The 26,727-nt window shown below is 45.9% G+C and overlaps 2 protein-coding genes across 3 annotated transcripts; both read right to left on the reverse strand.

Moving 5' to 3' along the window:
• Nucleotides 1-6,075: 6,075 nt before the first annotated feature.
• LOC135523145 (zinc finger CCCH domain-containing protein 13-like) lies at nt 6,076-13,355 on the reverse strand. Its single transcript, XM_064949872.1, has 4 exons — nt 13,111-13,355; nt 7,108-10,068; nt 6,863-6,937; nt 6,076-6,639 (listed from the first exon to the last, which is right to left on the reverse strand). Exons 1-3 carry the CDS (start codon nt 13,174-13,176, stop codon nt 6,881-6,883), a joined length of 3,084 nt encoding a protein of 1,027 aa, XP_064805944.1. The 5' UTR covers nt 13,177-13,355; the 3' UTR covers nt 6,076-6,639; nt 6,863-6,880.
• Nucleotides 13,356-14,249: 894 nt separating this feature from the next.
• Nucleotides 14,250-26,462, reverse strand: LOC135523154 (secernin-2-like). 2 transcript variants are annotated; one of them, XM_064949882.1, is made up of 9 exons: nt 26,386-26,462; nt 25,286-25,454; nt 24,555-24,736; nt 22,857-23,056; nt 22,011-22,226; nt 21,532-21,697; nt 20,893-21,073; nt 20,468-20,627; nt 14,250-20,327 (listed from the first exon to the last, which is right to left on the reverse strand). In XM_064949882.1, exons 2-8 carry the CDS (start codon nt 25,451-25,453, stop codon nt 20,472-20,474), a joined length of 1,269 nt encoding a protein of 422 aa, XP_064805954.1. In that variant the 5' UTR covers nt 25,454; nt 26,386-26,462; the 3' UTR covers nt 14,250-20,327; nt 20,468-20,471. The 2 variants fall into 2 exon arrangements, with proteins under 2 accessions (XP_064805954.1, XP_064805959.1); XM_064949887.1 differs by lacking the exons at nt 14,250-20,327; nt 20,468-20,627 and having other exon boundaries at nt 20,980-21,351.
• Nucleotides 26,463-26,727: the final 265 nt, after the last annotated feature.

Raw genomic sequence — 26,727 nt, forward strand, 5'->3', positions numbered from 1 at the left:
AAGGAGGGCATTAATTAGAGGCAACAACGAGACCAAAGATAAGGAGCTGTAAAGCTCCACAGCGGAGATTGGCGTATCTGTCCATAGGACCACTTTAAGCCATACAATCCACAAAGCTGGGCTTTATGGAAGAGTGGCCAGTGTTTGGTGTTACCCAAAAGGCATGTGGGAGACTCCCGAAACATATTGAAGAAGGTACTCTGGTCAGATATGACTAAAATTGAGCTATGTCTGGCGCAAACCCAACACCTCTCATCACCCAGAGAACACCATCCCCACAGTGAAGCATGGTGGTGGCAGCAATTGCTGAAAAAGGTGGCTCTACAAAGTGTTGACTTTGGGGGGGATGAATAGTTATGCACGCTCAAGTTCTGTTTTTTTGTCTTATTTCTTGTTTGCTTCACAATAAAAAATATTTTGCATCTTCAAAGTGGTAGGCATGTTGTGTAAATCAAATTATACAAACCCCCCAAAAATCTATTTTAATTCCAGGTTGTAAGGCAACAAAATAGGAAAAATGCCAAGGTGTATGAATACTTTCGTAAATCACTGTATTTTGCGCAATGACGCTGTGGGGTGTGTTCGAAGCATAATAGGCTGACCACAGCGCTCGCGTCGCGTGCGTTAAAATAAATTTAGAAATCCATGTTATTCGATTATTGTGCGCTCGCCAACGAGCGTCTGCGTTGCCAAGGGCTAAAATAGAAATCGGTTCTATTTCTGACGCAGATCGCGTTGCAAGTCCTGCCTCTCCCATATCCTCATTGGTTTGTAGAAGCAGGTACCCACGTGCCATCTCCTCATTGGTTATACCCACATGGGTGACTGAAGTCGAACGAGGTCAGTGGCAGTAATGCCCCTAATTTATGAAAGTTGCCAATGGCAATATAAAGTCAAGAGAAGAAAAAGACTGGAAGGAAGAGAGATGACTAGAAACGATTCAGTTGACCATTTTATGTGTGGATTAATTGTCGCAGTTGAGGTCTTTGGGCAAGTGCAAGCTAGCTAGCTAAATTGCCATACATGTTTAATGCTTTTCGACCTGTCCCCAAATTAATGTAATTGGTTCAGAGTTTGTTTTGATATTTTAATCTGTGTGTCGTGATTGCGTTTGGTGTGGGACGACAACATTAATTTATGCACGATGGCGCACAGCCGGTTTGGGTTCCGTGTAAGGGCTGTTATAATGCAGGACGCAATGCGGAGTGCCTGGATACAGCTCTTAGACATGGTATATTGGCCATATACCACAAACGCCAGGAGGTGCTTTATCACTATTATAAACTGATTAATAATGTAATTAGAAGAGTACAATAATTGTTTTGTCATACCCGTGGTACATGTAAGGGATAAACACAGAAGTTCTGTACATTACATGCAGCTGGACAAGGTGGACAGAGTCCCTTCTTTCAAGGTAATGTACAAAACGGAGGCGTTTATCCCGCTTATACCGTAGTTGCCAAAGAAAACAATATGAAAACACACATTTCCCGCTAAAATTACATATCTTTTGTTGACATTTTCACTTATATAAACAAATTCATACTTTTATCAACTTTTGGTCGCTCACAACGTGACCTAGTCATTCGTTCTTTATGTTCTGTCATCATGCTTGCTGGCAACATTCCTATCCCTTGCGGCTAACACAGTCACTACCTCTGCAGGCAGAATAACAGCAAAGCTGTTTTCTATTGACATTAATTTGGATACATCCATAACAATGAGCTGATAATGCCCGGCATAGCTAGAAAACGTCTTTCCACTAGATGTTGGAACATTGCTGCAGGAACTTGCTTCCATTCAGCCCTGGGTTCTCTCCAGAAGAGTATTAGTGAGGTCGGGCACAGATGGTTGGGCGATTAGTTCGTAGTCGGAGTTCCAATTCATCACAAAGGTGTTCGATGGGGTTGAGGTCAGGGCTCTGTGCAGGCCAGTCAAGTTCTTCCACACCAATCTCGACAATCGATTTCTGTATGGACCTCACTTTGTGCACAGGGGCATTGTCATGCTGAAACAGGAAAGGGCCTTCCCCAAACTGTTGCCACAAAGTTCGTCTAGAATGTCATTGTACTGTATATATAGTGTAGATGTCCTGGATGGCAGAAACTCGGCTTCAGTGATGTACTGGACTGTCCGCACCACCCTATTTGGCACCATGTGATCGAGGGCAGTGCTATTGCCATACCAGGCAAGATCTGAACACAAATCAGATGACATAGCGACTTTTGTGTGTCTAGACCAGTCTTTTCGATGGGATTTCCATATTCTGATACTGTAGCAGAAGTCACATGTAAGTATCAAGTGTAGACACCAGGTCGTGTCTACACTTGACACCTACATGCGACTTATGGTATCAGCAGGGGTTTGGGGTCACTTAGAAATGTCCTTGTTTTGTAAAAATAATTATTTATTTTTTGTCAATTAAAATAACATCAAATTGATCAGAAATACAGTGTAGACATTGTTAATGTTGTAAATGACTACTGTAGCTGGAAACGGCTGATTGTTTTTATGGAATATCTACATAGGAGTACAGAGGCCCATTATCAGCTACCATCACTCCTGTGTTCCAATGGCACGTTGTGTTAGCTAATCCAAGTTTATCATTTTAAAAGGCTAATCAATCATTAGAAAACCATTTTGCAATTATGTTAGCACAGTTGAAAACTGTTGTGTCGATCGATTTAAGAAGCAATACAACTTTCAGACTAGTTGAGTATCTGGAACATCAGCATTTGTGGGTTAGATTACAGGCTCAAAATGGCCAGAAAAAAATAACTTTCTTCTGAAACTCGTCAGTCTATTCTTGTTCTGAGAAATTACCAAGAAACTTAAGAAACTGCTAAACAGACTCCTTACAAGTCCTCAACTGGCAGCTTCATTAAATATTACCCGCAAAACACCAGTCTCAACTTCAACAGTGGAGAGGCGACTCATGCTGGCCTTCTAGGCAGAGTTGCAAAGAAAAAGCCATATCTCAGACTGGCCAATAAAAATAAAAGATTAAGATGGGCAAAAGAACAAAGACACTGGACAGAGTAACTCTGGCCTTCTAGGCAGAGTCCCCTCTTCACTGTTGACGTTGAGACTGGCGTCCCCATTCACTTCTGAAACTAAAGTTGCGCCCCTGTCTCTCAGAATATGAAGATCTCATAGGGGTCTAGACGCACAGAAGTGGCTTTGTGCTGATTGTGTTCAGATCTTGCTGACCACTTCAGGACGTGGTCAGGAATACAATTGGGGACTTCTCCTCAGTCTGGATGCAAGCGCATACAGGTGGCGACGTTATAAGCACACCCACAAATCTCCATAAAACTTGTGTTTTGGGACAGACTGGCACCTTTTCATTACAACTCGAGGAAATCCGTTCCTAGCATGTGAGGAACGAGATTGCTGGCCTCATAAATGCTAACTATGTTCAGAATACTAGAGCTGCATGAATCTGATGCAGAACCTCTGCTACTAAGCTAGGTAGCAAAGTTAGCTACAAGCTGTCATTTTCAGAATATGCTGTGAGCGTGACAGAAGCATATAGCCCAATATATATGTCACGTAGAGTAGGCCAGAAGGCTAAACTGGATAACCTAACCTCTATCAAAATAAAAAGATGGCGGAACCGCAAAAGTTCTTCTGTGCAAAGGTGTTTATTTACAAGTGAATTCCGGAACAAAAAAAACAACAGTACTGCCATCAACGTCTACCTTATGGGACAGCTTAAAAACAATGCTGCCCCATCCACAGCTCAATCCAAACTGCCCCTCTAGAGACTGAAAGAGAGGCTCCTTTTGTAGGGCTAGCCCCTCCCCTCAGAACAATTAACCCTAATTAATTAATCAATTAACAATAGAAACCTACATTTTCCATGAACTAAACATACTAAAGGATATACATTGCAACACGGTTTTAAACAATATCACAACATAACATTTACAACATTACATCACTACTGACAATATCTTTCAATATGCCCATATGCATTAATGAGCCATTTGGGACAGGCACTATAAAGCCAACCCAATTCCCTTAGCTCGGGTCCTTTTCCAGCATACCCGGAAGCTACAGAGATGGAGAGAGAGGAACAGAACAAACAAACAATGCGCTCATCCACAACATTGATGAGTATAATAATTATTGTCTCTCTCAAATATGAACATTGACAATTGTGAAATGCATGCACCAAGACAGAAGTTAATTTGTGTGTCGACCCACATTGTTAACTTATCTTATAATGGCGCAGGGAGGAGTGATGAATGTGTGTGCGTTAAAGAACCAAATGCTGCCCGCGGCCAGTGACGGACTTCTACGTCACATTACCTTCCTCCTCTCCTGAAGCGACCATGTTCGGGAGCCTTGATAGGTAGTCTGCAGTAACGTTCTCTTTTCCTGCCTTGTGACGGACACAGAACCTGAAGGGCTGGAGCTCCAGATACCACCTGGTCACACGAGAATTCCGGTCCTTCATGGTCTGGATCCAGGTCAGTGCTCTGTGGTCCGTGTGCAGGTCAAATTCCCTCCCAAGAAGGTAGTAACGGAGGCTATCTAGGGCCCACTTTATAGCCAGGCACTCCTTTTCGATTGTAGAATACCTGGTTTCCCTGGGCAACAGCTTCCGACTCAGGTACAGCACAGGAAGCTCTTCTCCTGGCTCCCCTTGGGCCAGAACAGCTCCAATTCCTACAGCCGAGGCGTCCACCTGCACGAGAAATCTCTTCTGAAAATCAGGGGTCTGGAGAACAGGGAATGAGCACAGTCGTTTTTTCAGTGTCATGAAGGCTTCCTCACACTCCTCAGTCCACTTCACAGGGTTGCTGGCCCCCTTCGAAGTGAGGTTGGTCAGAGGGACAGCGATGGTCGAAAACTGTGGAATGAATCTCCGGTACCACCCTGCCAGACCTAGGAAGGACTTCACCTGTGTCTTGGTTCTGGGTCGAGGGCTATTCCTGATGGACTCCACTTTCTCCACCTGAGGCCGAACTTCACCCTTACCCAGCTGGTAACCCAGGTACTTTGTCTCCTGTTTCGCCCACTCACACTTCAGGAGGTTAAGCGTGAGGCCTGCTTCATGGATCTTCCCCAGTACTCTGCTAAGATGCTGTATGTGCTCCTCCCAGGAGTGGCTGTAGATCACCACGTCGTCCAAGTAAGCAGCACAGTAATCGTCACAGTCCTGGAGGACCTTGTCCATCAGCCTCTGGAAAGTCGCAGGGGCCCCATGAAGGCCAAACGGCATGACCTTGAACTGGAACAGGCCCATTGGCGTCCGGAATGCAGTGTAGGCCTTGGATTGTTCATCCAGGGGCACCTGCCAGTACCCTTTGCAGAGATCCAATGTGGTGATGTAATGAGCTCTACCTATTCTCTCCAGTAAGTCGTCAATGCGGGGCATGGGATAGGCATCAAACTGGGAGATGGCATTCACCTTACGGAAGTCCATGCAGACGCGCAAAGAGCCATCCTTCTTTGGGACAATGACAATAGGGCTGCTCCATTCACTTGAAGATGGCTCGACAACATCCATCTCCATCATGGTGTGGACCTCTTCCTTGAGGGCTACCACCAGCCTCTCAGGCACACGGTAAGGATGCTGGCGGACAGGGTTCTGGCCAGGTTTCAAACGAATGACGTGTTCTAGGACTTTGGTTCTTCCTGGTCTCTGACTGAAGAGGGCCGGATACTTGCCAAACAGCTGCTTCAGCTCATCTTGCTTGTCTTCTTCCAGGTGAGCCAGTATGACTTCTGCTCGTTCTTTCCATGCCTCTGTGACCCCATCCGACTCATCCTCTTCTACTCTGCGGACCAGTTTTTATCATAACCAAACACATGACCTTAGTCTTAAAAAATAATGTGCAAGCAGTAACTATAAAACGAGTGTTTACTTCCTGTCTGCAACCTCACCCGCGCTCTTTGTCTTAGGCCTGAAAGAGGGTACTGTCACATTATGTTCGCTGTGTCATTTCGGATTTTGAGGCGTCAAACAAGTTCCACGTACCCTACCAAAGTCTGACAGAGTGCTCGACTTCAAATACAGTTGCATACAAATGTATATATTAGCGAACACAAAAGTAACGATCTAGCTAGCCAAAGACAAAAAGTATTTTATTTTTCTGATGTACCTGCTTCTGTAGATCCCCCCCTTCTTATGATGAAAATTATAATACTGCCGCAAACAGGACAGTGTGACATAGTTTAGCATCAGCATGACTTCCATATTGAAGTAACTTTTTGAGGAAAAGAAATAAAATAATTCTTTATTTTGTATATATACACAGTGAAAGAGGATCCACAGAAATGGGTTAAGAGTTTTTCCTGACCAAATGACCAGCCTAGGAAAATATCCAGGACCTAATTAAAGTGAAAAGCCTATATAGGCAATCATTTTTGCTAGTCAGATCACGTTGTCAAGAAAAGCCCCTGACTGTACCCATGCTACTACAGATAAACCCAATCTGAAAAAAAAATCTTCACTATGTAGCCTTAAAGGATGTGGCTCAAAGATAACAAATCCTTTGCTAGTGTCATTACAAATCTATAAATGGTTGATAGGTAACAATGTAAGCCAACTGATGTCCATAGGGTCTAGATGGGTCAGCAGCAGGTTCTAGTCTAGTGGGAGAGGAGCTCATGATGCCAAGTGAAGATCTGCAGAAAAGAGGAAGAGTTCAGACAAATTACTTGCTACGACAGAAAAACAATCATTGCATAGAATTATTGCATAACTGACCCAAATCAAATATTCCAGGGTCATTAACTTAAGACACTTAAAACACAACTCTATTTTCCAAATTTCTCCAAAGTGGAGTGAACATGCCAGTATACACATTCTTTGGCAAAATAGATGAATATTTCTACTGCTTTTACTTACAACAAACTGCCTTTGAGTTTATGTTGGTGTTTGTTGCGTCGATTTCTGCTTCATCTTCAGGTTGAACTCTTCAAGCTGAGAAAGGGTATACACTCGCATGTCAACAAAAATATGACTGAATGGTGAATAATATCGCTAGTAAAAAAGACACAAGCAATAATGACAAAAGTGAGAATAGCATAGAAGTAAGCAAAGGTCTTTCATACCAAAGATAATACTGTACTTCCAGAAGTAATTACACAAACCTTCTTCTTTAGTGTCCCCTTAATCGCTTCTTCGGGTATAGTTTTTTTCTCCCCTTCAACCTCGCTCTCTGCCTCCGCTTCAGAGAGGGCCCTGGGGTACTTTGCTGCCAACTGAGCAGCCACTTTCGCTGCAGCTCTTGCAATCAGTCCATCTCTCTTCCCTTGGAGATCTCGATATATTCTCCTCTTTCTCAGAACCTCTTTCTTGTATTTATTACACTTTGCTTCAAGCGCCTGCCTGTTTCTCGTGACTCTTGACCGTCTCATGCGGCGGGTGCGGCCCTTGGGCACCACCGTCTTAACGTAATGCAGACAGCGGGGGGGTGATGGCTCCTTCAGTTGTTGGGCCTTGCTCAAGGAGATGGGGCCTGGGGTCAACACTTTCAGTGCTGGCGTCAGTACAGCCGTGCTTGTGAACTTGAGTTCACTATCGGGCTGGGTAGGTGTGACCTGGGGGTTGCTAGCAGTCTGGATGTATGTAAGCTGGCGGGTGCTAGCGTGCTTGGTAGATGTGACCTGGGGGTTGCTAGCGGGCTGGAAGTATGTAAGCTGGCGGGTCCCACCAGGCTGGGTAGATTTGCCCTGGGGGTTGTTAGCTGGCTGGATGTATGTAAGCTGGCGGGTGCTAGCGGGCTTGCTGTTTGGGAGTTGGAGGTTCATGAGCTGGAGCAGTTTGCCAGTGGGCTGGTTGTATGGGAGTGGGATAGATGTTAACTGGTGGTTACTGGTAGGCTGAGTAGATGAGAGCTGGAGGTTGCTAGCAGCCTGGGTGTATGTGTATGTCTGGCTTAAGGCTGCTGTGCTATTAGAGTAATGTGGTGGGGCGCTGGGGTAGGGTGGATACCCAGGGGGGGGGTATGGGAAGGGAGGCATGGTAGCAGGGGGCATAAAACCAGGGGGCATAAAGCCAGGGGGCCTTAAACCAGGGGGCATAAAGCCAGGGGGCATAAGGCCAGGGGGCCTGGTACCAGGAGGCATAAGACCAGGGGGCATAAGGCCTGGGGGCATGGTACCAGGGGGCATAAGGCCTGGGGGCATGGGACCAGGGGGCATAAGGCCTGGGGGCATGGGACCAGGGGGCATGGGACCAGGGGGCATGGGACCAGGGGGCATGGTTCCAGGGGGCATGGTTCCAGGGGGCATGGTAACAGGGGGCATGGTAACAGGGGGCATGGTAACAGGGGGATAACCCCAACCTGGAGGGAAGGCATTGGCGTAGGGGCTGCTGGTATACAGAGAGAACTGGGTGGTGGAGAAGGTTGCCATCATAGATGCATTAGGAGGGTGAGAAAAAGGATATATAGGGTCCTTGTGTGTGTTGAGCTCAGCAGAGCTTTCCTTGGACTTGTCCCTATACCAATCCATGTCACTTTCTTTTTCCCGGTCACCATCTCTGTCCCAGTCCCTGGTACTACATCGCCTGTCCCTGTCTCTAGAGCGCCTGTCCCGGTCTCTGTCCCTGTTACTAGAGCGCCTGTCCCGGTCTCGGTCCCTGTTACTAGAGCGCCTGTCCCGGTCTCGGTCCCTGGTACTAGAGCGCCTGTTCCTGTCCCTGGTACTAGAGCGCCCGTCCCTGTCTCTGTCCCTGGTACTAGAGCGCCTGTCCCTGGTACTAGAGCGCCTGTCCCTGGTACTAGAGCGCCTGTCCCTGGTACTAGAGCGCCTGTCCCCGGTACTAGAGCGCCTGTCCCCGGTACTAGAGCGCCTGTCCTCGTCTCTGTCCCCGGTACTAGAGCGCCTGTCCTCGTCTCTGTCCCTGGTACTAGAGCGCCTGTCCTCGTCTCTCTCCCTGGTACTAGAGCGCCTGTCTCTCTCACTGTCCCTGGTACTAGAGCGCCTGTCCTCGTCTCTGTCCCTGGTACTAGAGCGCCTGTCCTCGTCTCTCTCCCTGGTACTAGAGCGCCTGTCCCTGGTACCAGAGTGCCTGTCTCTCTCACTGTCCCTGGTATCAGAGTGCCTATCTATCTCGCTGTCCCTGGTACTAGAGTGCCTGTCCCTGTTGCTGTCCCTGGTACCCGAGTGCCTGTCCCTGTCTCTGGAACCAGAGTGCCTGTCTCTCTCACTGTCCCTGGTATCAGAGTGCCTGTCTCTCTCACTGTCCCTGGTATCAGAGTGCCTATCTCTCTGGCTGTCCCTGGTACTAGAGCGCCTGTCCCTGTTGCTGTCCCTGGTACCAGAGTGCCTGTCCCTGGAACCAGAGCGTCTGTCCCTGGAACCAGAGCGTCTGTCCCTGGTACTAGAGTGCTTGTCCCTGGGACCAGAGCGCCTGTCCCTGGTACTAGAGTGCCTCTCCCTGGGACCAGAGCGCTTGTCCCTGGGACCAGAGCGCTTGTCCCTGGTATTAGAGTGTCTGTCCCGGTCTCTCTCAGATTTTTCCCCGTCTCTCTCTCGGTCTCTCTCAGAACTGGCCCAGTCTCTGTCCCGTTCTCTTTCTCCATTTCTCTTAGATCCGTCCCTCTCTGTGTCCTCGTCTCGTTCTCTGTCCCAGTCTCTAGTACTAGAGTGCCTGTCTGACTTCAACGGGCTCCTCTCCTGGCCTCTCTTCATCCCGTACAGCCTCTCCTTGGTCCGGTCTGTCAGTCGGCCCAACTCCTCCACCCCCAGGTCTAGCCCGATGGACTCCAGCAGGCTCTGGAGCTGGCCATGTGGGAGATCCAGCCTCCTTTCTTCACGAATGTGAGAGTGACTGTGGTCTTGTGGCAGAGCTCTACTGTGGGGCCCCAAGCAATCCTGAGAGTTCTGAGCTGGGGCCTCCTTATACTCACTCCTGTAGGCAGTCTTGGGATGGGCCTCCTGTATAGCGGGTAACTCATTCACGTTGTTGACAATCTTTGAGAGCTTGTTGATGTCCACCCCTTTGTTGAGGACATTGAGGAAGCGCTGGAAGCCTGTGGCTGCTGTGTCCTGCTCCTGTGTCCTGAATGAGTAAATGGTGGATTCGTGTTGTTTATCCTCAGGGATCTAACAGGAGACATGAGGAAATTTCAATGGATAACCATCCACTAAGACAGCTGCTTGCTTTATAGCTTAAAAATGGATGAATGTTGACATGATTCATACTCGATTCGTACCAGTTATATGGTCACTTTCTGCAAAGAAGGACATGGGCCAACTGTACTTGGCCTAGAACAGAGTAGCATATCTGGCCCTTAAATGTACACAGAGGGCTAACATCCAAAACATGTAAGTCAGTCTCTCCTGGCTCAAAGTAGTCTGTCTATTTTCTTTAATTTAATCAAGAATTTTGACAGTAACCCTCAAAAAGGTAATTAATATTAAGGCTTTTAATTTCCATAGGTAAGCTAAGTTTTAGTTTCTTGGGCTTCGGGAATGTGAATGAAAAAGTGCCTCGGGCCTTGAACAAAAATAAATCACTGATTGAGGGGATATCGGTGAACAAATGCCGTGGTTAAGGCTACGACGGCGCCGGTGCAATGAGTGGCGCCTACTCAGGGGTTCAATAGCTCATATCAGACCGAGAACCTAATGCGTCGAAGTTAATTCCTTATGAGTTTTAGTTTAGAAAACGATCTCTCCGCAGAAGCGACTATTACAGGATTGTAAACACAGCTTGATTGCCATAGCAATATCCGGGAAACTGGGCAGAAGTGAGTTGTGCTTCAAATAGAACAGTTCTGCAACATCTTTAATTGAGCCCCTCATTCTCCTTAATTGCCGGCTTCAACACGTTATGGAAATAAACAAATGTATTCGAAGCTCTGGGGACAGGTCGTCCTAGATACTGGACGGACAAAAAGAAAGCGGTTTGCGATTTCATTCATACTGGTGAACCGGTGTTTGAGTTGTGTGGTTGCAAATATCAACAGTCCCTTATCTCAGGTATATCTTGGCATGCATTATTCCAAGAATACGTTTACATTTTGTGCAGCGCAATGGACATAGGCCTATAATGAAACATGTCAGGAAAGACTGTCTGGGTTGGCAATACTCCGTATAGAAAAGTCGGGCCGCAAACTGGATCTCCAGGCCGCGGTGAAAAGATTTGCACAAAAAAAATGGAGAACTTCAGGAGACTCTAAAGTTAGATTTAATTTACCTTGAATATTGCAGCCCATTTGTGTAGGCTATTAGCCAGACAAGTTCAACAATAAATAAATAGTGGCGGATTTTACCCTCAAGCCAAGTACTTTTTTCCTCTTTTTTTATTTTATTTAACTAGGCAAGTCAGTTAAAAACAAATTCTTATTTACAATGACGGCCTACCCCGACCAAACCCTCCCCCTAACCCGGACAACGCTGGGCCAATTGTGCGACACCCTATGGGACTCCCGATCACTGCCGGTTGTGATACAGCCCGAGATCAAACCAGGGTCTGTAGTGACACCTCTAGATACTGAGATGCAGTGTCTTAGACCTCTGTGCCACTCGGGAAGAACACTTGTTAGGCAATTTTTTAAATGTATCCTTTATTTAATTAGGCGAGTCAGTTAAGAACAAATTCTTACTTACAATGACGGCCTAGGAACAGATTTTTACCTTGTCGGCTCGGGGATTTGATCAAGCAAACGATTACTAGTCCAACGCTCTAACCACTAGGATACCTGCTACTTTTATAAAAAGCAGCTAAATAGCAGCTATATACAGTACATAGCTATAGATAGTACACTGAATAATGAAAGAATCCCTAGTAAACTAGTGTTTTGTGGGTGGACTGATTTATTTGGCATTAATAGACTGGTTTTACTCACAACAACGTTCTATCTAAACTAGGAGAGAGCAGGAGGATGGCTCATGACAGGCAGGTTCAGGTAGCCTATACAGGACAGTTGTATATTATTTTAAAAATCCATTGGTAGCTGATTAGTATGCGGTTGCATAAAAACATGAATTTACATTATTACATTATTATTACATTATTGCCACCAGTCAGCAGTCTACAAATGGCAGCATTGCGTCATGTATAGGTTCGTGAAATGTTAGACTTAACATGAGAAAATGACCAATAAACATTTATCGCACTTTCAGCACCATGGACAGCCATCGTTTATTTTAGGACGGGGGGGGGGGGGGGTCAAAGAAACTGTGTTACACCGGGGGTATAGAGGTATTGAAAGTACCAAACTATCTGTTCAATCAATAAGTTAACACACAGCTCAGACACCAAGGCATATCCCATAAGACATGCTAGTATGCTACCAGGGTTCTCTTCGCAGTCCCCAGATCCAGAACAGAGGCTAGGAAACGCACAGTACTATTTAGAGCCATGACTACGTGGAAATCTCTCCCAAAATGTAATGTAGTAGTGGAGCAATGTACATTTGTGATGTAGTGGTGGGAATGTGGATTTGTATGATGCACAATGTTTCGCAAGATGTGATGTTTTGTGTGTTCCCCCAGGAAGAGTAGCTGCTGCCTTGACAACAGCTAACGGGGTGCCTAATAAAATACTAAACTGGTTTGTAGTAGTAGATGTAGTATATAGTAAGTGAGAGGGTTAGCTGTGCGTGAGTTGTGTGTGTCGGAAATACATGGAGGAAACTCAATCCTACACTCAGTTCTCTGTTCTGTATTTCGACTGCCAGCGCATGGAAGAGAAGAATCAACTTGGCAAACCACACTATTTTCCTAACTTGCAAAATGTATAATATATGCATCGTCAAAATAAAACCTGAAGTTTGGTAATTGAGAGAATTGCTAAGGAATGCTTGGATGTGGATGTGCATGCATATGGTAGGTCAGACAGTTTAGTTGGTCGTCATACACGTTACATTGAATTACACTTGTAAAATAATGTTATTAAAAAAAATCCAGTCCACATATTTTAGAAGCAGATCAGAGTTTCCTAGCAACTAACGTTAGCTAGCTTACGTCAGATTAGCTAACGTTAGCTAATGTCTTTTTCAGATCAGGCTGGCTATTTAAACTTAAATATGCCAGTCGGGGAGGTACCGGCAAATAAATTAAATCACCAAATGTAAATAGTCACATTGCCAATAATTCTGGAAATGCATGTGCAAGAACGGACAAAATCAGATTATTTACCTTCTCTCCCTTCCTCCTGGTAGCATCGCGCATGTCTTCATCATTATATGTTGTGTGTCGTCTCATTCTGGATTTTGAGGGTTCAGATATTTGATCGCCCTACCACTGAGCTCTTTGACTTGAAAACCAGATTGTAGTATTATAGTGTATAAATAAAAAGGTTTATAAACTATGGTTTTACAGCTAGTTAGCTTTTCCAGTCATACGTCTCCAGCGGGGTTGGGAGAAAGCGGATGTTTCCGGTTTTCACGGATACAGTATTTTCAACCCAACTTCCGTTTCCACTGATAAACGAATGTGGGGACTCCGTAAGGTCAGAGAGCAAGAGGCAAAGCGTGAGGTTTTACTCCGCCACAAAATCTAGCAATTAAAATAAAACCAGGAAATGAGGCATTTTTGTATTGAGGTCAATGAGAGCGTATCGAATTTGGTCAACAAAAAAATGTAATTGCTAATTTGTTACATCAGGCTTATTTGATCGAATATAAGTTTCGTAATGGCTAGGTTGATACGAAGGCACTGATATAAGTGTATGCACGTGGCATTTCGGCAATTTAAAAAAATAACGACTTTATATTGGAGTTGGGCTATGGAGATAGAGGACACATCGTGACATTGAAATTGAAGGCTTACACTATTTTAAAGTAGTCAACTGGGTGGGTATTCCTATGAGTTGGAAGAAATCAGACAATGAAAAAGAAAATTAACTGATACAATAATAGCACCGATACAAAGATGAGTCTTCTTTCAACCTCTATGGCTGTTGTTTAAACGCGTATCTGCCCTCTCATTGGCTGAAGGGTCCCACCTGACCTCGCCTCCTCCAATCTGGCTTCAATCTTTGAGGGACATGTCATTTCCACTGTTAGATTGGTCACTCAAAAATCTTGTCAATATAATAGACAATCTTTGGTTAGGTTACTTCTAAAGTTGTTCGCTGGTATATTTCATAGGATTGGAAGTGCCACACTGCCACCAACAGAACGGTATTAGAATTTCCCCAACTTTAACAAAACTACAACATTTGTTGAATTCTTTACTTAACTTGACTAAATACGTCAGTACATACTGAATTACTGAATTGAATACTGCAGTGTTCGTTTTAAACTACAGTGTTAATAAATACAGGACACATCAGCAGACAGAGCTAATATTTTATTAGTTCATTCACATGGGGGCAGTCAGTCAACTAACCCCCATTCACTTGTAACAATGAATAGCACATTTGACAAATGGCGTACTTACAGTAGGTGTTTAATGTAAAACAGATCTGCAAAGTCACATACATACAGTGCCAGACAAAAGTTTGGACACACCTACTCATTCAAGGGGTTTTCTTTATTTTTACTATTTTCCACATTGTAGGATAATAGTGAAGACATCCAAACTATGAAATAACACATATGGGATCATGTAGTAACCAAAAATGCATTAAACAAATCAAAATATATTTTATATTTGAGATTCTTCAAAGTAGCTACACTTTGCCTTGATGACAGCTTTGCACACTCTTGGCATTCTCTCAACCAGTGTCATGGGATAGTCACCTGGAATGCATTTCAATTAACAGGTGTGCCTTGTTAAAAGTGCATTTATGGAATTGGTTTTATTCTTAATGCATTACAGCCAATCGGTTGTGTTGTTTCAAGGTAGGGGTGGTATACAGAAGATAGCCCTGAGGAAGACCAAGTCCATATTATGGCAAGAACAGCTCAAATAATCAAAGAGAAAATGACAGTCCATCATTACTGGTCAGTCCATCCGGAACGTTTCAAGAACTTTGAAAGTTTCTTCAAGTGCAGTCGCAAAAACCATCAAGCGCTGTGATGGAACTGGCTCTCATGAGGACCACAGACCCACAGTTACCTCTGGTACAGAAGATAAGTTCATTAGAGTTAATTGCACCTCAGATTGCAGCCCAAATTAACGCTTCAGAGAGTTCAAGTAAGACACTCAAGATCTCAACATCACCTGTTCAGGGGAGACTGCGTGAATCAGGCCTCCATGGTCAAATTGCTGCAAAGAAACCACTAGTTGTAGTATGTTCTAAAATAAAGACGCGCTACAACGAGGTTCTAGCTCCAGCCTGTTTATTAACCTAACCCTCGCATGTCCTACATAGGTATGGATACCCCCAAGGGACATCCTACTAAATCTTCCCCTCTCCCATGAACAAGAACTCAACATGTATAACCACTGAAGCATAACTGAAATGCAATTTGAAAACCAGTATTATTCTCGAACATGCTACTTCCCACCCTGAAACAGTATGAAAGCATTAAATCACACAGTATGAACATTAACTTAGGTACAGTCTCTTTTTGCTGGGTATGGTCCCCAGCAGTATGTTTTCTCTTCACGTAACATAGTCTTTCAGCCACTCTGGTGGCTTCACATCCCTTTTTGGGCGCGCTTGTGGCTCTGTGAGCATTCTCTCTCCTTCACCCTCTTTTTGTGCATTTTCTGTGGCCTCGGTCTGTGTGGCTGGTAGATCTGGAAGAGCTCTGAGGTGTGTTTTGTTCCTCCGTACCTCTCCTGAGCCTGTGTCCACCACATAGGAGCGTGGGGCATCCGCTTTCCTCAGCACTATTGCTGGTGTCTTTGAGTTTGTAATCCACACGCGTTGACCTCCGGTCAGCTCTGGCCTCTCCTTAGCACGGTGTCTCCGATTTAAAGTCTCCAGTTTGCGTTTGTTTCAGACGTTTGTCCCTCTCACCGAAGGCCTTTCTGTTAGGCCATCAGGGTTTAAGCTGAGCCGGCGAGACAGGCAATGGGGAACGCAGCCTCCTGCCCATCAGGAGCTCGGCAGGCGACGGCCCATGATGCAGTGGTGTAACTCTGTAAGCTAACAGAGCCCTGTATGGATCCTTGTTCTATTTCAGCAGTCCCTTGACTGTTTTCACAGCTCTCTCTGCCTCACCATTACTCTGTGCATGGTAGGGGCTACTGGTCACATGTATGAAGTCATATTCTGCGGCAGAAGCAGAAAAGGAGCTGGCAGAGAACTGGGGAGCGTTATCTGTAACCAGGACCTCAGCGACCCCTTGCCTGGAAAAATTGACTTTAATCCATTGATAACACCAGCTGATGTGGTTATGGGTGTCTTTGCTTTTTCAATGTATCTTGAGTAGTAATCCACCACTAGCAGATAAGTGTCATTTTTCCAATAGAACATATCCGCCCTTATAATTTTGCCATGGCCGTTTTGGCAGCTCCGTTGCCATCTTTTGCTCCGGGTGACAAGGTTGACATTTTGTACAGACCTCACAATGGGCTACCAGCTTGGCAATCTGAGTACTCAGACCAAGCCACCACACTGACTGCTGAGCCCTCAGTCTGCATTTGGTTATCCCCATGTGTCCCTTGTGCCTTTCTGGTTGTAGAGTCTCTGGGATAACTCTCCGTTGTCCTTTCATGAGAAGGTCTCCATTTGGTGCACCCAATAGGGCTTCAGCAGCTGAGGCAGTTCCTCCTGCCTGGGCCATCCCTTTTTGCACTATCTTTTGGCAGATGTGGTCTTGTTGTTGCTCCTCTGCAATCTGCTGCAGTTTGGTTTGAGATGCAGGTAGACTGTCCCTTATTGCATTAATGGACACCTGTACCTCACCCTCTAGACATTGCTCCTCCTCTGATAATGGACGTTTAATTGGGGCCCTGGAGAGTGCATCTGCTGTGATCAGTGCCTTCCCTGGCACATACACCATCTTGTAGGTGAACCTCAATAATCTGAGACGGAAGCGCAGAACTCTGGGAGGCAAGTCGTCCAGTGCTTTTGTCCCTAACAGAGCCAACAGTGGTTTGTGGTCAGTCTCTGCTGTAAACTGCAGGCCAATAAGGTATTGGCTGAGCCTTTCACATGCCCATGTGATAGCCAACGCCTCCTTCTCCACTTGAGCATATCTTTGCTCTGTGTCGGATAAGCTTCGGGAGATGTATGCTATTGGACGCCACTCCATGTTGTCCTGCATCTGTGTGAGGACCGCCCCTAGCCCAAAGGATGATGCATCTGTGTGGGGACCGCCCCTAGCCCAAAGGATGATGCATCTGTGTGAGGACCGCCCCTAGCCCAAAGGATGATGCATCTGCTGATACTTTTGTCTTCGCGTGGGGACGGTACTGGGCCAGCACTCTCTGTGAGGCCAGATCTCCTTTGATTTTGTCAAACGCTACCTGTTGCATGTGACCCCATAACCAGTCATTCTCTTTGGCTAGTAAGTCTCTCAGAGGTTTGGTTGTATCTGAGAACTGTGGGAGGAACTTACCCACATATGTGGCCATGCCTAAGAAGGCCCTGACTTCAGCCGCATTCTGGGATCTGGGCATATCTGTGATGGCGCTGATCTTCTCTGGGTCCGGTTCTATTCCAGCTGCACTGATTTTGTGTCCCAAGAACAAGACCTCTGATTGTGCAAAAGTGCATTTTTCATTGAGTGTCAGGCCAGTCTCCTGGAGTCGGGTCAGAACTGCTGTGAGCCTTACATCATGTTCTGCTCTGTCCCTTCCGCACACGAGCACATCGTCCGCGTGGAGTATGACGCCACTCAGCCCCACCAACAGCTGGGACATGCGTCTTTGGAAATGCTCAGGACCGGAAGCGATTCCAAATGGCAAAACATGAAAACAGTAACGGCCAAACGGTGTTATAAACATTGTGACTCTCTGATGACAGCGGTATCTGCCAGAAACCTGAGCGGGCATCCAGCTTTATGAAGACTTGTGAATCATCCAACTGAGCCAGTGACTGCTCCACTGATGGTAAGATGTGTGTCTCTCTCTGCAGAGTGCCTCATTCAATTTAGTCATGTCCACACAGATCCTTATTTCCCCATTGGCTTTTGGGACCACCAACCATCCCTGCACACCAGTCTGTGGGACTCTCTATTTTAGACACCGCCCCAATGTCTTCCATCCTCCCCAACTCTTCCTTTACTCTGGCCAGTAAAGGGATAGGCACACGGCAGGGGGTGGTAAGGGCACAGGGGACAGCATCCTCTTTCAGGCGGATTTTGTAGTCACCTTCTATCCTTCCTAGACCAGAAAACACTTTGGGGAATTTCTTTTTGAAAACCTCATCTGGTTCCTCCAGTTCGCTCACTCTCTCAATGAGTTGCAATGCTTCAATTGCTGGCAGCCCCAGCAACGGTCTGGCTAGAGAGTCAATGACGAAGACAGGCTGGAGGGCACTTTTGTCTTCACTCTCCAGTTTAATCACCAAGTGCCCTACCACTGGTTAAATCGTATTACTGGGCCCGTACAGTTTTTTGTTTGTAGAGGGCAAAGGGCCATCTCTGCTATAGCTATACAGCCTAGTTGGGATAGCTGTCACTGCTGCCCCAGTGACTAGTTTAAATGACACAACCTCCCCATTGAGTTTAATGTCTGAATGCCAGACAGTATTGTTTCCCTTTACTTCTCCCAGCAAGATGCTGTCCTGCTGTACCTCCTCTGAAACCTCATGCATTTGCTTTAAATCGACAGACAGCTGAAAAGTGTCCTCTCCTGTCACATTTCCTGCATTCCAGCATCCTTTGCTGGGCAATCTTTCCATCTGTGGAAAGGGGATGTCCCACATTTGCGACAAACATTTGAACTAGCTACTGGTGCTGTCTGAGATTGTTTTCCCCACGTCCTTCTCTGTTCTGTGTTCCCCTCCGTTTTTTTTTTAGCTCTGTATGAAAATGCATGCATTTCCTCACTCTCTTCGTTCTGCAAGGAGCTGCTGTCGCGCAGCATCGTCTGCTGTCTTTTTACTCTGCCTAAACTGGTTTACAGCTTTGGACAAGGTAAACTGGGAATCCAACTGTAACTTAACTATAACTTTTGAGATATTTCTTATTCCGACTACAATCCGATCTCGGATCAGCTCTTCCCTGAGCGCGCCAAACTGACAATGTTCTGCTAGTTTGTGAACAGCTGTGATAAAACTGTCGGTGGTTTCACCCTGCTCCTGTTTGCGCATATTAAACCTAGCTCTCTCAAAAATAATGTTGCGTCTCCCTACAAAATGCGTTTCAAAACAGTCTTTAACGGCATTGTAGTTAAGTTTCTCTTCCTCGGTCAACGTTGAAGCATTTAATATATCCTCGGCTTCATAACCCATAGAGTAGATCAGTGTATTAACTTGAAAAGCCCAATTTTTCACGTTTAAGCCTGATGCTACCCCTGCACCTTTCAAAGCGCCTGATCCATTTCGGCCAGTTTTGAATGTCCATACAAACACAATTCTCCGGGGAACTAATGCGAAATCCGTCAGCACTAGCCACTGGCCTGTCCGCCAGAGCCCGTTGAATTTAGGAGTCGCAAACCCTGAAATCCCGCCAGCTTTTTCCTCTTGCAACATGTTGCTTAGCAGTAGTTTAGTCCTTGCTCGTTAGCTAGCAAAATAATGATATGCACTGTTTTATCTCCAACACTGTGCCCTCCCTGCTTTGAAACAACCTGAATGTATTATTTACTTGGTACGTTCTTCACATTTATGTGAAATTTATGACACCATGTAGTATGATCTAAAATAAAGACGTGCGACAACGAGGTTCTAGCTCCAGCCTGTTTATTAACCTAACCCTCGCATGTCCTACATAGGTACGTATACCCCCAAGGGACATCATACTACACTACTAAAAGACACCAATAAGAAGAAGAGACTTGCTTGGGCAGAGTAAAGGAAAAGCAGCCAACAAGTGCTCAGCATATGTGGAAACTCCTTCAAGACTGTTGGAAAAGCATTCCAGGTGAGACTGGTTGAGAGAAAGCCAAGAGTGTGTAAAGCTGTCACCAAGGAAAAGGATGGCTACTTTGAAGAATATCAAATATATTTTGATTGGTTTAAACTTTTAAACTTTGGTTACTACATGACTCCATATGTGTTTTCATAGTTTTGACATCTTAACTATTATTCTACAATGTAGAAAATAGTAAAATAAGAAAAACACTTGAATGAGTCGGTGTGTCCAAACTTTTGACTGGAACTGTAGTGGTCACATACTCACTAATGTGGGGTGAGCGTTGCACCCTAAAGTGATACAAATGACAATGATGCTCCAATCCCATGGAATGTTAAGACATTTATATTCTGTGTCAATGATGGATGGAATGGCATCAAGAGGGTTCTTATGCATGAGACGGGAGGGAGCCAATCTAACAGGAGCACAGGACGAAACTGTCCCAGGGCCATCTCCTGCCGATCTGCAAGTACTAGCGATCTCCACATGAGGGCGCTGTAACAGAGAGCAACTGGAGGCAGCATTGGCGTAATGAGAAGGTTACTGTACTTCTGAAACAGAGACATACACTACTACTACTACTACTACAACAACACACACACACACACACACACACACACACACACGGTTCTTACCTCCTCACTGGTAGAACTTCAGCTCCGTGTCCACACAGTCAAAGAACAGGTCTCCCAGTTCCTCTTCTGCTGGTGTTTCTCCACTGAGCAGGGCTGATATGTCCGTCAGACACTGGCCCTCCAACATCCTCAACGTCTCAGTCAGAGCATTCCCTGCGTCCTGAGGGACAGAAACACACACGTGCAAAAATACACACATTTAACGCCCCCGCGGACACAAGCGGAGAAGACCTGACAAACAGCGATTTGTGACGTTTATAGGAAATTCTGAAAGTTCATAGTCGGTAACATATGTCACATAATATCCATCAGTCCATACAAACACACTCATGTAAAAATATATACAACACGATGACAGTGTTGCCTATTACATTAGGCCATGGCATACTCTACCCATATTTGATTCTAACCCCTCCTACACGTACCGGGTTGGTCTCCATAGTCTGCAGGGCCCCCTCATGGGCCTTGTACAGGTCGTGCCTGCGGTCCACTAGGATCTGGAAGCGCGGCTGCTTCCTGACCGGGTCGTCTGGGCCGTACTGTGGGGAGATCACCCTCGACACTGGGGTCACAGACTCAGAGAAGATAAAAGGCTTGAAAACAGACCTGGCAGGACGGAAGACAGCCCGGGAGGAGGAGGAGGGGAGGTGGTAAAGGGACAAATGAAACACAGAGACACTCCTATCAGGATGCCGTTTTGCCAAAGGGGGAAATGATGAAGATGAAAAAGAGCAATAGAGAGATAAAAGACAAAGAGCGAATCTGAGTCTGAATCTTAAGAAGCACTTCCAGATAGCCTGAGGGGTTCCTGGGCCTGGTTCCAAACCAATCCCTTGCCACCTCTCCTACACCGTTGTTGAGTCCCTCTTGCAAATCTGAAAGAACTGGAAAGGTATCAGCAAAATAGTAACATTACTACATAGGTCTCTGGTTTGCCAGGAGGATTTTCCTAAACATTTGTCACACACTTATCCAGCTCATTTAGATTAAACACAAGGAGCAGACAACAATGGGGTTGGGGGTCAGAGTGATTTGTTTGGGACCAGGCCGGTGAGGTGACACACCTGGAGGGGTCGGGGGTGGCAGTGAGGAAGTGGATGCAGGGCAGGCTGGGGTCGCGGGGCAGGATGGACACCATGCTGCCAGTGGTGCGGAACCCCCCAGAGTCCATGCAGATCCCACTGGGCTTGTCCCTCAGGATGGACATCATCACCTCGGCCGTCACAGAACCTGAGGAAACCAGAAAAGGTATTGTCTAAGTAGGTTATTAGTAGTCTATTTTTATGGGAAAGCCGACCGGAGAGAAAATGGCAGGAGACAGGACATTACATAAGCTTGTTACATTCAATGTACTTTCTATGGTAAGAGGGGATACCAAGCCGTTATTAAAAATAGCTGTATAAGCAATACGACAACCAAAACAACCATGTATAGGGTTGTTAACAGAGCCTGCTTTAACATCATTTTGGGAGTTTTTACAGTTATAAGGAGTTGAAAGTGTTGAATTAGATTAGAATATAATAGAAAGAATGGTCTCCCTCACCATCATGCTGTTGGAGGAGCTGTGTGCCCCCACTGTGGCGCTTCTTGGCCAGTTCCATCCTGGCGGGGGGGTTTTCAGACTTGAACACCTCGTTGAAGCAGAACTCTCCCTCGCCGCTCCACCAACCCTGGGCCTGGGCCACACTCCGCAGCTCTGGGTGCTCCGCCGAGATATCCGTCCCGATGGTCAGCGCATTGGAGATGTTCTTCACCCCCTCTGTGGGAAGCAAAGACAGGTTGGGGGGGGTGCATAGTTGTATGCTGCTGGTAGAAGTTGCTCAGAGATGCACAGTTCTAGGATCACCTTACCCTCCCACTATCCTAACCATAACCGTAAGGGTGAAACCAAAAAACGAGTCTCCCGTGGGCAGGTTTTGCGTGTAGACTGAGGAATCTGCAGAGACTGAATGGGATGTGTGAGATAAGGAGCAGCATTGGTTTCCGGTTTTGGGGTTTTCGTCACTGGTTATTTGCACGTATCAGGATTGGGCGAAGGCGGTGCTTAAACTGCTTTGGTTCGCACGTGTGCCCACACAGATCGGGGGGGGGGGGGGTTTGGCTGAGATTTCTTTATGCAAGGGTGGAGACTTCATATTTGCCACTCTCAATTTCTAATACGGCCTGTATGAACAAACAAATGAATCACTCGGCTGACCAATTTCCGTGAGATTTTACTTCATAACAGAGACTACCCCGAAACGAACCTGTTTCAAAACATCATGTCCACACTACAGCTCCAGTGATGTTAGAGCAATTTCCACACCATGTAACTTCCTGTGCCACCCCCAGCCCCCCGAAAACATCCATTCACACTACAGCTCCCACGGTGTTACGGCAGTTTCCTCACCTGTGACTTTCTGTGCCACCCAGAGCTTTCCGGCGGTCTCCAGGACCCAGGCCTCGTTGCGGTCCACCAGGAGGAAGGAGTTGTGGTAGCTGAAGGGAGCCGGGTCCTCCCTGCATGGCCCCCCCTGGCCTTGCTGCTCCAGCAGACCAGTGATCACACTCACCGCCCCCCAGGCACTGTCCGCACGCTCCAGTCCCAAGCTGTCAAGCAATAGAGTAGAGTAGAGTAGAATACTGGTAGAATAGAACAGTTTCCCTACCCTGGTCCTCGAGTACCCCCAACAGTACACATTTTTTGTTGTAGCTCTTGACAAACGCACCTCATTCAGCTCATTGAGGGCTTGATGATTAGCTGACAAGTTGAATCAGGTGTGCTTGTCCAGGGTTACAATACAAATTTGTACTGTTGGGGGTACTGGAGGACCAAGGTTGGGAAACACTGGAATAGAATAGTGGTAGAAGAGAATAGATCATGAGTAGAATAGAATCAAATAGAACATTCTGTCTTATACTATTCCCCGGACACAATACATACACACAACTGTGTGTCTGCATAGGGTCAGCCACAGAGCAGCATAGGGCCAGCCACAGAGCAGCATAGGGCCAGCCACAGAGCAGCATAGGGTCAGCCACAGAGTAGCATAGGGCCAGCCACAGAGCAGCATAGGGCCAGCCACAGAGCAGCATAGGGCCAGCCACAGAGCAGCATAGGGCCAGCCACAGAGCAGCATAGGGTCAGCCACAGAGCAGCATAGGGTCAGCCACAGAGCAGCATATGGTCAGCCACAGAGCAGCATATGGTCAGCCACAGAGCAGCATAGGGTCAGCCACAGAGCAGCATAGGGTCAGCCACAGAGCAGCATAGGGTCAGCCACAGAGCAGCATAGGGCCAGCCACAGAGCAGCATAGGGCCAGCCACAGAGCAGCATAGGGCCAGCCACAGAGCAGCAAACCCTGGAGTAGGTTAGTCCTGCTGCTGCTATATCACTGCAGTCAGTGGTACAACAGGACCAACCTGCGGCTGCCATTGCCATCTGCTAACAGTTACATTGATTTGTTCAGCATTACACTTCAATACACTCCATGGTGCGTGAGCGTTACAAAAAGTCCTTTAAAATGTTCTGCTTACGACAATGTAAAGGCAGCTTTATGACGTAAGTGAAAACACACTTGGGCCGGATTCAATCAAAACTCCCATCGCAAAGTTTGGGCAGTAGGCCTATCTATGTTTGCACGACTAGTCCCTACACACACAAGTATTAACCTGTGATGAAGGAAGTCTACCTAGTACATTTAGCATATCTGCTACTAGCACATCTGCTACTGCCAAGCCCTATATTGCTATTCTGACTACAGGCTGAAATACCTGCACATCTCCAGTTAGGATATCTACTTTTCAACAAATTTACCAATGACATTATTGCATTGATTATTCACACCAAACTTTGAGTGATGTGATTCTGAAGTTAGTAAATAGATTCTTAAAGGGCAGCGCTACCCTATCGTTGTCTGAAGTAGACCGGCCAGTCATTCAATCAGACCGCTCGGTCAGGAACCTGACCCAACAGCCAGCCAGCCCAGCCAGCTCAACTCGTCTCTCTTTCTTTCGGACCAGGAGGTGATTCTGAAGTTAGGATTCACTTGGCCCCCAAAACAACACCACTGTTTGGTATGCTGGCCTATGGTCAGCCGTGCTTACCGGACCAGGTCCATTCCTAGCAGGGCTTCCCCTGGGTCGATAGCTTCGTGGGTCCACACAGCCTCATTCCCAATGCAGACCCCCTTGTCGTTGGCCCCCATCTCGGCCCCCCACAGCCAGGGAGGCCGGCTGAGGACCACAGCATGGGTGTGTTCTGCTTGAGGGATCTGAATGTATGTGCACTGCAGGAGGAGAGATGGAGACTTATGTTGTCGTTCAATTCTCTTTTTACGTGATTGTAACATAAATTCTACTGGCAAACCATACCAACACATACTCAGCCAATACTGCAAACCTGTCGTATCAACCGTTGGTAACATCAAGGCGTGGAAATACAGATAAATGATAGTCTATCATTCAAACTTTAAACTTTGTGAATAGTAAATTAGAACATGTTGATTGTGTATACCAAGGAGGGGTATTTCAGAGGTTTGATAACCCTCCGTTATATTGCCCAGACTGACTGCTCACCAGTGACAACAACTCTAATCCAATTAGTGATGTTGGTCACAGAGCAAAACACCTGTTGTGACCATTTTTAACATAAATGCCTACACTCTGACTACAGGCCTACATACAATGTTCAGAGGGCAGACCCATGCTTCATCCAGGTTTAATCTCATTGAGATCAAATCTCTTTTTTCAAGAGAGCCCCGATCCAAGATGGCAGCAGGATTGTAATTTGCAGCAGGGTCAATCTATGGGGAGAAGTGAAGCTAGGCCTAGCTTACCTCCAGCATGGTCCCGGATGGGTTACTAGTTGCTGGGTAGTAAAGAACCTCCTGGACCTCATCTCTAGGACGGTCCGAGTTCTTCCCAAAGATCACGTGATCATCTTGTGAGCCAGGGGGCAAGGACACAAAGCAGTCACACGAGAGGGGTGGCTCGGGCTCTGCCATCCTGAATGAACAAGAGGACAAACAAGCACCATAACAAATATATTACCAGGAAATAAACTGCTATCATATCAGAGGTCAGAAGTTTTTCCTGGTGAGGACAAATGATCAGGACAAAAATCATAGCCTTTGTCATCCATTGGTAAAATCAGGAACACTCACAGTTACGTTGGTCAATAAAATTGTATGTCTTTTTATTTTTTTACCTTTATTTAACTAGGCAAGTCAGTTAAGAACAAATTCATATTTTCAATGACGGCCTAGGAACAGTGGGTTAACTGCCTTGCTTAAGCAAACTCAAAAATATACACATACTGTGTATCACTGTCACTATCAGTTTGTCATGTTTTTATAGTTTTCCCATTTCTATTTCATTTCACACTATGACTATTGTATATAGCCTAAGAAGCCTATAGAATGGGCACACGTGACATAAGGCATTCATCCCCTATACAGTATCTTTGGGGAAGAATCAGGTATAATATGTTCTTCCTGTCAACTAGTGCATTGTCCATCCCTTCTCAAACAGAGCGATAAAGGGGAAGTCTTGTGCACTGCACTTCTCGGTAATCTTTACAAATCCGAATGGTCCTTGCCGTCTCCTTCTTCTTATCAACATGGCTATTTAGTAACGCTGTTCTATTATACAATGCGGTAAACGTTTTAAACAATGTGATCGAAGTCTTATGGAGACGTGATAGCCTAAAATGTGCTTTAGTCAAATGTTTATTTAAGATAGGGCCTATATAAACGGTATCGTTAGCGATGTGCACTTGCTGTCACTTCCCGGTTTCAGGAGATATCACGCTTAAAATGCACAAATAAACGACTCTCATTTCACTTCAATCCAAGGGTTGGCTGTCATTATAACCTGTTGAGCAATAGGGTTACTATAGCTACTGATATGTTGCAATTTCCTACAGGAAATTTTTTACCTTTTTAATCGCAAAACCAGACGTGGTAGCTACCAGAAGGCAGATTGTAGTTGAGCTACTGTACCACGTGATCGTACCCAAAGGTTGTATTTAAAGGTCTAGTCTCGTTGATTACTTGCTGCAAATACATAACTGAAAAACAAGTGCACAGCCCTATTCAACAATTAGCCAACAAATGTTGGTGTAACAAGCGCACAATGAGATTGTTCCAAATAAAGTAACTGGGAACATGTCAGCATGATTCAAGAATACATCATCACAACTTCTTAGATTTGGGTCCTCTATATTCTATTATCAAATAGATAATTTAATTGCTCAAAAAGAGCATATCCATCCCACCCA

Source organism: Oncorhynchus masou, chromosome 4 (genome assembly GCF_036934945.1).
Source record: "Oncorhynchus masou masou isolate Uvic2021 chromosome 4, UVic_Omas_1.1, whole genome shotgun sequence".
In the NCBI taxonomy this organism is placed as follows: Eukaryota; Metazoa; Chordata; class Actinopteri; order Salmoniformes; family Salmonidae; genus Oncorhynchus; species Oncorhynchus masou.